At 34.3% G+C, this 12,514-nt stretch overlaps 1 protein-coding gene across 1 annotated transcript in view; it reads left to right on the top strand.

Moving 5' to 3' along the window:
- The window catches only part of cacna2d1a (calcium channel, voltage-dependent, alpha 2/delta subunit 1a), a 150,021-nt gene that overhangs the window by 75,180 nt on the left and 62,327 nt on the right, over window positions 1–12,514 (top strand). Inside the window, exons 4-6 of the mRNA XM_073838849.1 lie at window positions 4,497–4,556; window positions 9,446–9,481; window positions 9,597–9,726. Coding sequence (XP_073694950.1) covers window positions 4,497–4,556; window positions 9,446–9,481; window positions 9,597–9,726 — 226 coding nt within the window. The remainder of the gene's footprint in view (window positions 1–4,496; window positions 4,557–9,445; window positions 9,482–9,596; window positions 9,727–12,514) is intronic.

Raw genomic sequence — 12,514 nt, 5'->3', positions numbered from 1 at the left:
AACTGAAAAAAAAAAAATATATATATATATTTAAACAAATGTAAAACAGAAAAGAAATTGTTTCTGAAATGGCTGCAATTAACGATATAGATCGCACTTTCTCTTTCCGTTCGATCTGTTCTTTAATCTAACCTTTGCCGCTTTTTTTATCATTCTTGAAGTAAACATTTGCCCGTTTGGTGATTAAATAAACTGTTTTAGATTTCTGCTTTAACTACACAACGTGTCCAGTGTGTGTTTGATACCTGCAAGTTATCCGTTAACGCAGCGCTGCACGTTTGTCCGGTTTCATTAAGGGTGGGTTAAAAAAAAGGATTCTCCAATGCATCGCAATCCTCTCTTCAATGAGCGTGCGTTTTTCCCGCATATGGCACATGTGCGCGCTAGAGACGCGGCGGGCTTCATTGCACAGGATTTGCACTGTGAGCTACATGTGCATTGTTTGACAGTGTGAACTTTCAACCGCAGTTTTTTACTTTACATTTGCCTTCATTTCTGCCGTTTGTAATGCAGTACTATTAGATGCACAAAACTCGCGCACTGACAGACTTTCACTTATGCTTTGGGTTTGTTCGCCATAAAAAGCTCGATTGTGAATGCGGTTAAATGCACTTGCATTTTCGAATAGTTTTATACGAAACTGATGTACAGTACACACAGTCAGTTATGTTTTCAGAGCAGGACAAAACATTTGATATATCGAAATAGATTTGTGCATTCGTTTTAATGCAGCCTGTTAAAGAAGCTACTGTCTACGATCTCATCAGCAATAATCAAATGATAAAGAAAAAAGAACACTTATTTTAAATAAGTAATTGTTTAAAAAAGTAGCCTGCTTATATAATGGAAAAATCAATTTGATGTAAAATGTAAATGAAAATGTAGCCATGTGCAGTAATATTGAAAACTGAGAATGTGATGCATGGTTATATTTAGTTGATATTGAATCGTAATTAAATTGAATCTTAATTTTAAGATGGCAGTAGGCCTACTGACAGAGATTCCAAATATCAACAAAAGGCATAAAACCTGCAATTTTACATATTGTTAAAATGTAAAGATTCACACCACTTTACAATGAGCCCATTTGTAACATCAACTAAGATTGATGAAAGCTGTAGAATAAAAGTGTTGTTCCTTGTTAGAGTCTGTTAATTTCAACATTTACTGTAATATTGTTACATTTTTAAGTTTATTTTGTTAACATTAATGAACTATGAAATAACTTTAATGATCAATATATAATAATTATTAATATTTTTATTCATTTACAAAATATGGTTTAGTATTTTTTTTAAAAATAGTACAGCACTATTTTAGTTGCCGTTCAGTATCCATTTTCAAAAACTATCGGTTAATTAATCGGTATCGGCCAGTGTGGTCCAACCTAGCTATCGGTATCGGTAAAAACCAATATCGGTCGACCTCTAATATATATAGTAGTGTATATATAAATACACACACACACACACATACATGTATACATTTAAAAAATATTTACATCTGTGTGTGTATATATGCGCTCAAATTGATTAATCATGAATAATCGGATGCAAAATTAAATTTTTACAAAATATATCTCAGTCTACTGTATATTTATGTATTTATATAAGGGATAATCAACGGGATTAATAATATGTAAGGGATAATCAATATGTAAGGGATAATAACTTGGCAAATGACCATGGAATAAGTGGGATAATCAACGGCTTGCCGTGCATTAAAGGATTTTAAATGCACGACGTGGAGGCTAATAACCGCCTGACGCGAAGCGGAGGGTGGTTGCCTCTGCAAAGTGCATTTTAAAATCCTTTAATGCATGGAATAAGTGGGATAATCAACGGCTTGCCGTGCATTAAAGGATTTTAAAATGCACTTCGCAGAGGCAACCACCCTCCGCTTCGCGTCAGGCGGTTATTAGCCTCCACGTCGTGCATTTAAAATCCTTTAATGCATGGCAAGCCGTTGATTATCCCACTTATTCCATGGTCATTTGCCAAGTTATAGACAAGTTAAAACTAGGATTGATCTTTGCAGCGCAAAATTTGACGGAATGGATAAAAAAGACGGTTATTTTCGTCAGTTATGACACACAGCTCTAGCATTCTGCCGCTTCAAATCAGACACAGAGATAAAATACTCTGGCAAGATCACATTTATTTGAATGAATTATAGCATTTGTTTCAGTAAATTATCGATCGACCGAGAGAGAGAGTGAAGGCGAGAGAGAAAGAAAGAGATGACAGTTGTGTTTGTGTATATGTGCGTACCTGCCTGCGTGCTGTGCGTCTCTCTCTACAAACAACGAATTCATTCAAAAACAACAGTTTTACCACCTCGTTGCTAAGGAATATAATGTAGGGATTTAGTATCTAGGCTATTTTAATAAGAATCGCGGGCAAGCGCTGACAAGAAGTTTATGTATGTGCATAGCACAATGCAATCTCCGACCTTACTCTCTCTCTCTCTCTGCGTTTGCGTGCATCAATTAAAGCAGCGCATTAATATAGAACGGTGATTAAACTGACTTGGAACTACCTGTGCATTAAAAGGTTTTACTGCACACCTGCCAGCCAATCAGAATCCAGTATCCAGACATTCCATGGAATATATATACATGTATACATGTATATATTTAGATATACATATAAATGTACAGTACACACATACATTATAAAAACAAACTTTTATTTTGGATGTGATTAATCGATTTGACAGCACTAATAGATAAATAAATAAAAGTGTACCACAAGAGATTTTTGCAACCGGGCTCATCTCTGTTATATCATTTCCTTTTTTATGCTATTTTTCCTGTTTTACGTTTATGTTTGTTAGTTGCACCACGACTTCTAAACCCTAAAACCATTAAGCTTCAGCTTTTATTATAAACTTCCACAAAATGAGAAACCAACTGTTTATTCGATCAAAGCTTCTCCACCTCATGTACAGTAGTGTGATCTGTGGTGACGAGCATCAAATGAGAATTTTTTTAATTTGCTTTTAGTCCCCTGGTTATCAAGATTAATTTGACTTCATGAACTGCTAATCTTCAATCTCATTTCAAGGCCAATAAAAAAATAAAAAATAAAAAAAATAAAGATACATAAAGAAAAAGGCTCCGGGACAAGTTACAGGAATGGGATGTGAACTTTCCCAAGGGAAATTAGGCGTACAGTGAGTTTCTAGTACAGACCAGATTATAAAATGATGCCATTATACTGTTATTAACCTAATCAGTTGAGGAGACCAGGACCGGACCTGCGCTGTTATCTAAATTAATTTTGCCGTCACTGAAGGGTTTCCTCAAAGGCAGAGAATCTGGAGTAAAGGCTGAATGCAGGTCAACATGAGAAAAATGTGTCTTTTCTCTCAGTTTGATATGAGCTTTAAAGCTAAGCCTAATGTTTTCTCATTTAAAGCAGTTGGTGACTGAATGCTAAATAAATTAGCCAATTATATCTGAACTCTGTCATGTTAATACATTTATTTAGTTGTTATAAAGTGTCTGGATTTGCTTCTGAGGATCGAAGAATGAAGCTAATTTATTTTACATAGATGATTAAATAATGTCCAACTGATGTATTTTTGTGTTTGTTTCTGGTTTAAGATGTTGATTTATGGACAGTACAAAATACTCTATAGCAAAAGTTGGGGTCAGCAAGATTTTTCAATAAAGCATATAAAGATAGCTCTTTGGAAATATTGTGAAAAATTATTACAATTTTAACTGTTTTCTATTTGAATATATTTTAAAATGTAATTTATTCCTGTGATGCAAAACTGAATTTTCAGCTGTATTATCAATGTTGAAAACAGTTGTTTTACTTAGTAGGGATGCACCGATCCGAATCGGCCGAGATTGCTTGAGCGTTTTGTCAGTAAAGCCGGTTCTGTAATCAGCGGTTAATGCCATCAGGTGGGTGATTTCACGTTGAGCCGTGTATACTACACACAGCCGTTGTTCACTGACGAGCTGCGCACATTCACACTGATAATGAACATTGATTTGCGCAGCTCGTCGGTAAACAACGGCTGTGTGTAGTATATACGGCTCAACGTGAAATTACGCACCTGATGGCATTTACCGCTTATTACAGAACCGGCTTTACTGACAAAACGCGCAAGCAATCTCGGCCGATTCGGATCGGTGCATCCCTATTACTTAGTATTTTTTTTATTTATTTACTGTATATTACACTGCTGCCACACAGATCTAATATAAACATGAGATTTCTTTCCCAACTGTTTACCTTCACAGACATAACCAACTATTTTTGTAACTCTTGAGTATCTGACGTACGAGTTGTAAAGACACAGCCCTATTCTGAAAACTCAAATAGGCATATTTATAATGATATAATAAATGATCTGTGGGGCATTTTGAGCTGAAACTTCACAGACACATTCTGGGGACACCTGAGACTTATATTACATATTGTAAAAAGGAACACAATTGATCATCTTTAACACTTTCGTCTCATTCCTTGTGTTTGTAGGCACTGGCGACGGCTGCGGAGAGCCTGCAGAAGGAGCACCAGTGGAAGGACGATCTTGACGTAATGCTTCATACATTCACATTTTATAAACACTCTGAAACGCACACGTACACAGGTGGAAGAAATAAGGCTGTGAAACTTGCCTGTGCATGTTTTCAGTCAGTCCTTTATTAAATAAGAACAGATACCGGACACATTTACACACGTCATCGACCTCAGTTAGATGGTGGGATAATCAATTGGGTGAGAAAATGCCGGCGTCCTGGTCTCAGACCTTGCGTCTGTTGTATTGATGCATTTCAGGTTCCCACGGCTGAAATATCAATTCTAATTTGCAGAGAAATGGATGTGATGTCTGGTTGTCTGGTTATAGATTTGTCAGTCAAGTATTGTCTGAATGAGTCATCAAAATTTGTAACGCAGCAATATTTCATTTTCGAATCAGACTGGAGGGAGATTCACTATTTAAAATGCTTTTAACAAACAAGCTTCAACCCGAAAAGTTTCAAAACATGTTTATTCATTGGTTTCAATTTGAATATTTAAACGATGTTGAGAAATTGAGACATATATAGAGTTGAGGTCAAAAGTTTACGTACACCTTACAGACTCTGCAAAATGTTAATTATTTTACCAAAATAAGAGGGATCATAAAAAATGGGATCATATTTTTTATTTAGTACTGACCTGAATAAGATATTTCATAAAATACATTTACATATCTAAAAGACAAAATAATAGTTAAATTTATAATAATGACCCCGTCCCCATTCAAAACTTTACATATGCTTGATTCTTAATACTGTGTTGTTACCTGAATTATCCACATCTGTGGTTTTTTTTTTTTTTTTGGTTTAGTGATTGTTTTTCATGTGTCCCTTGTTTTTCCTGAACAGTTGAAACTGCCCGCTGTTCTTCAGAAAAATTCTTTAGGTCTTACAAATTCTTTGGTTTTTCAGCATTTTTGTGTATTTGAACCCTTTTCAACAATCTTTGCACACTGAGGACAACTGAGGGACTTATGCTACTATTGCAGAAGGTTCAAACGCTCACTGATGCTCCAGAAGGGGAAAAAAAATGCATTAAGAGCCAGGGGGTGAAAACTTTTGAACAGAATGAAGATGTGTACATTTGTCTTATTTTGCCTAAATATCATACTTTTTTCATTTAGAACTGCCCTTCGGAAGCTACAGAAGATACTTACATGTTTCTCAGAAGACAAAATAAATTTGCATAGCCACAAATAGCACTGAATTTTAATATTGACCATAATATGAAAATCGTTATTGGACAGTTCTAATTTACATGCTTAAAACAATGTATTACCATGGTTTGTTTTTCATAGTTAGGATGTTACACTCCTGCTCATAGAGTATACTGTAAATCAAACAAATGTGTGGGCGCTTTTGTAAGTCCATTCTGCCTGGAGCTGTCACAGCAGGTGCTTCTTTTCAAGCATTTGTTATGGACACAATCGTTGTGCTAGTGGTGACAGACAGAGAGGTTTTCTTTTAATTATTGATGGGATGCAGATAGAACCGTGTTAAAGACGCAGTCTGTGAGGTCAAAGGTTTGATCCTATGCAGGGCTGAGCTGTATACGCGTATGTCTCAGCGATTAGTGGTCTATAACCTAAAAAGAGTGTCTGCCACATGATTAGCAAGCAAGTAGGACAGGTGGCGGCAGCCGGTGATGATCCACTCCTATGTCTCCAAGGCAACTGTATGTCAGATAGTGAGCTTGCTTGTTAACGCCCCACTAATGCTAGTCCTGACAGCGCCCTCACACTGTGAGGAGAACAACCCTGGGAGAAGAGACAAACACACAAACACACACACACCTAAAGCAACATGCATCAGTTCTGGGAAAGAGAGAGCACCAAAACTTCATTTTGTAAATGCACAAAGATTAGGTACAAAACTGTGTCAAAACACACAGAGAGAAAAAACTGTTGGAAATACATAGTCACAATTAGATTTAATATTCTATTAGAGATGGTCACTTTAAAATAAAATTAATTGCAGTAAATGAATGACTGATAAAATATAGGATGGAATGATATGGTAAAGTAAAGTCTCATATACTTTCTTTTAAATAAGCTTGATTTGCTGTGTTTTTATTAGATGGTTGCACCCTGCAACCTATGGAAGCATGTTTCCGCTACTGAACTTTTATATCTCACAATTCTGACTTTTTTTTCTGAGAATTTTATGATACAAACTCACAATTCTGACTTTTTCTCAGAGTTGCGATATATAAACTTGCAGTTCTGACCTTTTTTCTCAGAATTGCGTGATACAAACTTGCAATTGCAAGAAAAACACTCAGAATTCACAATTCTGAGAAATAAAGCCACAATTCTGAGAATTTAAATGAGAACTGCAACATATAAACTCACAATTGTGACTTTTTTCTCAGAATTGTGTTTATGTCTCGCAATTGTGACTTCATTTCCCAGAATTCAAATTTATATCTCGCAATTGTTACTTTTTTTCTCAGAATTGTGAGTTTGTATCTTGCAACTGTGACTTTTTTTTCTCAGAATTGTTTATATCTCGCAATTGTGTTTTTTTTTCTTAGAATTGCAAGATAATTGTGACTTTATTTGTCAGAATTGTGAATTTATATCGCAGTTGTAACTTTATTTGTTAGAATTGCAAGATAACTGTGACTTTTTCATAACTGCGAGTCTATATCTCGCAATTGTGACTTTTTTTAGAATTGCGAATTTATATCTTGCAATTGTGATTTTATTTCTCAGAATTGCAAGATACTGTAATTGTGACTATTTGTCAGAATTGCAAGTTTATCTCGTAATTTAAACTATTTGTCAGAATTGCGAGATAATTGTTACTATTTTTCAGAATTGTTAGTTTATATCTCATAATTGTGACTTTATTTCTCAGAATTGCAAGATAACTGTGACTTTATTTCTTAGAATTGTGAGTTGATATTTTAAAATTGTGACTTTTTTCCCAGAAATGCGAATTTATATCTCGTAACTGAAACTTTGTTTCTCAGAATTGCGAGATAATTGTGACTATTTTTCAAAATTGTGAGTTTATATCTCATGATTGTGACTTTTTTCTCAGAATTACGAGTTTATATCTCGCAATTGTGGCTTTATTTCTCAGAATTGCAAGATAATTGTGACTATTTCTCAGAATTGTGAGTCTATATCTTGATATGCTGTCTTTTTCTCAGAATTTTGAATTTATATCTCGCAATTGTGACTTTTTTTCAGAATTGCAAGTTTATATATCGCAATTGTGACCTTTTTTCAGAATTACGGATTTATATCTTGCAATTGTGGCTTTATTTCTCAGAATTGCGAGATAATTGTGACTGTTTCTCAGAACTGCGAGTTTATATCTTGCAGTGCAGACTTTTTTTTTCTTTTTGAGTTTATATCTCACATTTGTGAATTTTTTCTCAGAATTGCTAGATAATTGACTATTTCTCAAAATTGAGTTTATATCTCGCAATTGTGACGTTTTTTTCTCAGAATTGCTAGATAATTGACTTTATTTCTCAAAATTCAGTTTATATCTCACAATTGTGCCTTTTTATAGAATTGCGAGTTTATATCTCACATTTGTGAATTTTTTCTCAGAATTGCGAGTTCATCTCGCCATTGTGACGTTTTTTCTCAGTATTGCTAGATAATTGACTTTATTTCTCAAAATTCAGTTTATATCTCACAATTGTGCCTTTTTTTAGAATTGTGAGTTTATATCTCACATTTGTGAATTTTTCTCAGAATTGCGAGTTCATCTCGCCATTGTGACGTTTTTTTTCTCAGTGTTGCTAGATAATTGATTTTATTTCTCAAAATTCAGTTTATATCTCACAATTGGGTCTTTTTTTTTTAGAATTGCGAGTGTATATCTCACATTTGTGAATTTTTTCTCAGAATTGCGAGTTCATCTCGCCATTGTGACGTTTTTTCTCAGTATTGCTAGATAATTGACTTTATTTCTCAAAATTCAGTTTATATCTCACAATTGTGCCTTTTTTTAGAATTGTGAGTTTATATCTCACATTTGTGAATTTTTCTCAGAATTGCGAGTTCATCTCGCCATTGTGACGTTTTTTTTCTCAGTGTTGCTAGATAATTGATTTTATTTCTCAAAATTCAGTTTATATCTCACAATTGGGTCTTTTTTTTTTAGAATTGCGAGTGTATATCTCACATTTGTGAATTTTTTCTCAGAATTGCGAGTTCATCTCGCCATTGTGACGTTTTTTTCTCAGTATTGCTAGATAATTGACTTTATTTCTCAAAATTCAGTTTATATCTCACAATTGGGTCTTTTTTTTAGAATTGTGAGTTTATATCTCACATTTGTGAATTTTTTGCTCAGAATTGCGAATATATTTTGCAATTGTGATTTGTTTTCTCAGAATTGCTAGATAATTGACTTTATTTCTCAAAATGGAGTTTATATCTCGCAATTATGCCTTTTTTTAGAATTGCGAGTGTATATCTCACATTTGTGAATTTTTTCTCAGAATTGCGAGTTCATCTCGCCATTGTGACGTTTTTTTCTCAGTATTGCTAGATAATTGACTTTATTTCTCAAAATTCAGTTTATATCTCACAATTGGGTCTTTTTTTTAGAATTGTGAGTTTATATCTCACATTTGTGAATTTTTTCTCAGAATTGCGAATATATATTTTGCAATTGTGACTTTTATACTCAGAATATGTTTAAAAACTCGCAATTACTTCATTGTTTTTTATTAAATATTGGAAACAGGCTTCCATAGCAACCTTTTGGTAATGTTTATTATTATTTATTTTAAAAGAACATTAATAGAACACCCCACTAATTTTTTTTAAATATTTTTTTTTAAATGATTAAAAAAAAAATATATTATCCTAATGAATATTTAAACTTTTGATCATGAAACACTAAAGCGTTATTCTGTCACTCTTTCTCTCACAGGTGAATGACACCATCTACTACAATGCCAAGGACAAGGTAAGGTTTAATTTTTAAAATACATAATTGGATATAAACTAAACAACAAAGATTTGTAAATTATCAAGTAGTTTTTTGTTATTTGAGAGATTTTTGCGTATTTCTATGTTCCTAGTTTGACATAAATGACACGGAAACACACCAGAACCGCTTCAAACTAGATTTCAAAGAGGATCCTGCTTTCAAACGGCCTGTTTCGTACAATGCAACAGCAGTGCACATTCCCACTGATATCTACGAGGGCTGTAAGTACATACACACACACGCACACATCTTCACATGTGTTCTTTTTTTACGACTTTGGTAGCTAAAGTATCAGTTTATAAAATCAATCTTTCAGCGACAGCTCGGCTTTATTGCTGTGTGTCAGGTGTAGACAGCCAGAGGCTTGTGGAAAAACTGCAGACTAAATTTAGAGAGCAGCCCAGCTCAAACGCAGCACGCCTGGCCCCTGAGTGACCCCACAACCCCCAATATCCTCCAGCAAGAGAATAGCTCTCACTCTCTGTCACTTGCTTTAAAAGGTTCTGGGTTATGAGCGTTTTGAGGTTACTACTAGTGGAGAGAAAACTACTGTAGATTCTGAGTAGCTTGAGCGGATCCAAGATGCTTGTTTCTTCATCAGAACAGATTTGGAGTAATTTAGCATTATGTCACTTGCTCACCAATTGATCTTCTGCAGTGGATGGGTGCCGTCAGAATGAGAGTCTAAACTGATGATAAGAACAGCACAATAATCTACATCCAGTCGATCAATGAACATCTAGTGAAGTGAAAACCTGTGAATTGCGAGTTTAAATATTATGACTTTTTTCTAAAATTTTGGAGTTTAAATATTGCAATTGTGACTTTTTTTCTCAGAATTGCGAGTTTAAATCTTGCAATTGTGATTTTTTTTTCTCTCAGAATTGCGATTTTCTATCTCACAACTGACTTTTTCCTCAGAATTGAGAATTTAAATGTCCCAATTATGACTTTTTTCAAAAGTTTGTGAATCTCGCAATTGTGACTTTTTTTTTTCTCAGAATTGCGAGTTTAAATAACGCAATTGACTTTTTTCTTAGGATTGTGAGTCTAAATATTACAATTGTGATTTTTTTCTAAGAATTGTGAGTATAAATATCACAATTGTAATTTTTTTCTCAGATTTGAGTTTCTATCTCACAATTGTGACTTTTTTCTCAGAATTGCGAGCTTAAATCTCACAATTGTGACTTTTTCTCAGAATTACGATTTTCTATCTCGCAATTGACTTTTTCCTCAGAATTCAGAGTTTAAATGTCCCAATTATGACTTTTTTCTCAGAATTGAGTTTAAATATTGTAATTGACTTTTTTGTTAGAATTGTGAGTTTAAATATCGCAATTGTGACTTTTTTTCAGAATTGCATGAGTTTAAATATCACAATTGTGTTTTTTTTTCCCGAATTGTAAGTTTAGATCTCATTTGAGAAGTCAGAGTTTCTATCTTGCAACAGCACAATAATCTACATCCAGTCTATCAATGAACGTCTAGTGAAGTGAAAACCTGTGTGTTTGTAAGAAAAAAAATAACTTCTGGACAAAACACAAGTCCATAATTCGTAATAACACTTCCACCAGTGAAAAAGTCCATTCCATGTTGTCCTCACACATCAAAATCCACCAACATATTTGTTTTGGACTGTTTTTTCTTATAAACTGTACTTGATCTGTACGTATTTCTCTCCTGATTTAGACGAGACAACATTTTTTTTAATGGAGGACTCTCTATTTTGGCCGATTTGACGTTATAAATGTCTTAATGATGGATTTGCTTATTACAAACACACAGCTTTTTGCTTCTCAAGACATGTTTTGGACTCTCATTCTGTCAGCAGAATTTCTCCAAATCTATTCCAAACTCATCTACATCTTGGATGGCTTGAGAATGAGTAATTTTTCAGCCAATTTTCATTTTTGGCTTATGTTTTACTCATAGCTTACAGTCCCTCATAGCTGTATATTAAACATCACATGCATATGTTGGCTGTGATTTTGTAACAAGTTGGTCAAATCGGCTAGCGCTTTTATTAGACACATTGTATTCTCAGTTGTGTGTTGGCAGAAATCTGATCTCCTCAGTGTGGCCATGCATTTGTGTGAGTGTTTCACAGGCAAATGAGTCTGATGTGATATTTGTGTTCTAGATGAGGACTGAAGCAGCCGCATTCATCATATGACTCATCTCTCTCTGTCCCGCTGTCTCTCTTTATCTACTTTTACTCACTTCAAATTGCTCTCAGTACCTTTTGCTTTCTGCCTGATTTTCTTGGTCTGGCAGCATTGCTTAGTACTACTCAGCGACAGCCTTTGGGTAAAGCTTTCAGGCAATATTCTGTTTTCCATTCAAGTCAATAATTTAATAATAGTTTATTATGTAATAATATGGCAGATTATTCAAGTATATTCATCTGTGTGTGTGTTATTGGGAGCTCTAGGCTGTCTGTATGTTTGCATCTTATTAAGACATGAATCTGTGCTTTTTGCCTCAACGCAGTGTGTCATCTGTCATCACAATCTCAAGATGGACACAGACGTGCTCAGAGAGTGTGTGTTAGAGTGTTTATGTGAGACGGATTGAGCTAGATGACGTGTCTGTACATGGATCCCTCTGGCTGTGCTTGTAGAGCTCAGATTGGTTTTTCTGTTGACTGTTTGCCCTGATTCATTTAAACCAATGAAGGTTTGTCTGTCGTCAAAAAGTGTGTTCCACATACTCTCTTACTTTCTCTCTCTCATCGAATTGAGCTATAAATTATTTTTGTTCGTCATAATCAGACTGTCAGTTGGCAGCAGCTCCTAAATAAATCTGTTATTGCTTTTGGAAACCCATTTCCACCACTGCAACTTTTTAACATAATTCTGACTTATTTTCACAGAATTGCTTGATAAAAACTCACAATTCTGACTTTTTCTCAGAATTAAGAGATATAAACTCACAATTCTGACTTTTTTTCTCAAATGTTTTTTTTTTTTTTTTTTTTTTTTGCAAATGTGAGATTGTATCTTGGAA

Source organism: Garra rufa, chromosome 4 (assembly GCF_049309525.1).
Source record: "Garra rufa chromosome 4, GarRuf1.0, whole genome shotgun sequence".
NCBI classification, from domain to species: domain Eukaryota; kingdom Metazoa; phylum Chordata; class Actinopteri; order Cypriniformes; family Cyprinidae; genus Garra; species Garra rufa.
This window is presented reverse-complemented; position numbering and strand designations above follow the sequence as displayed.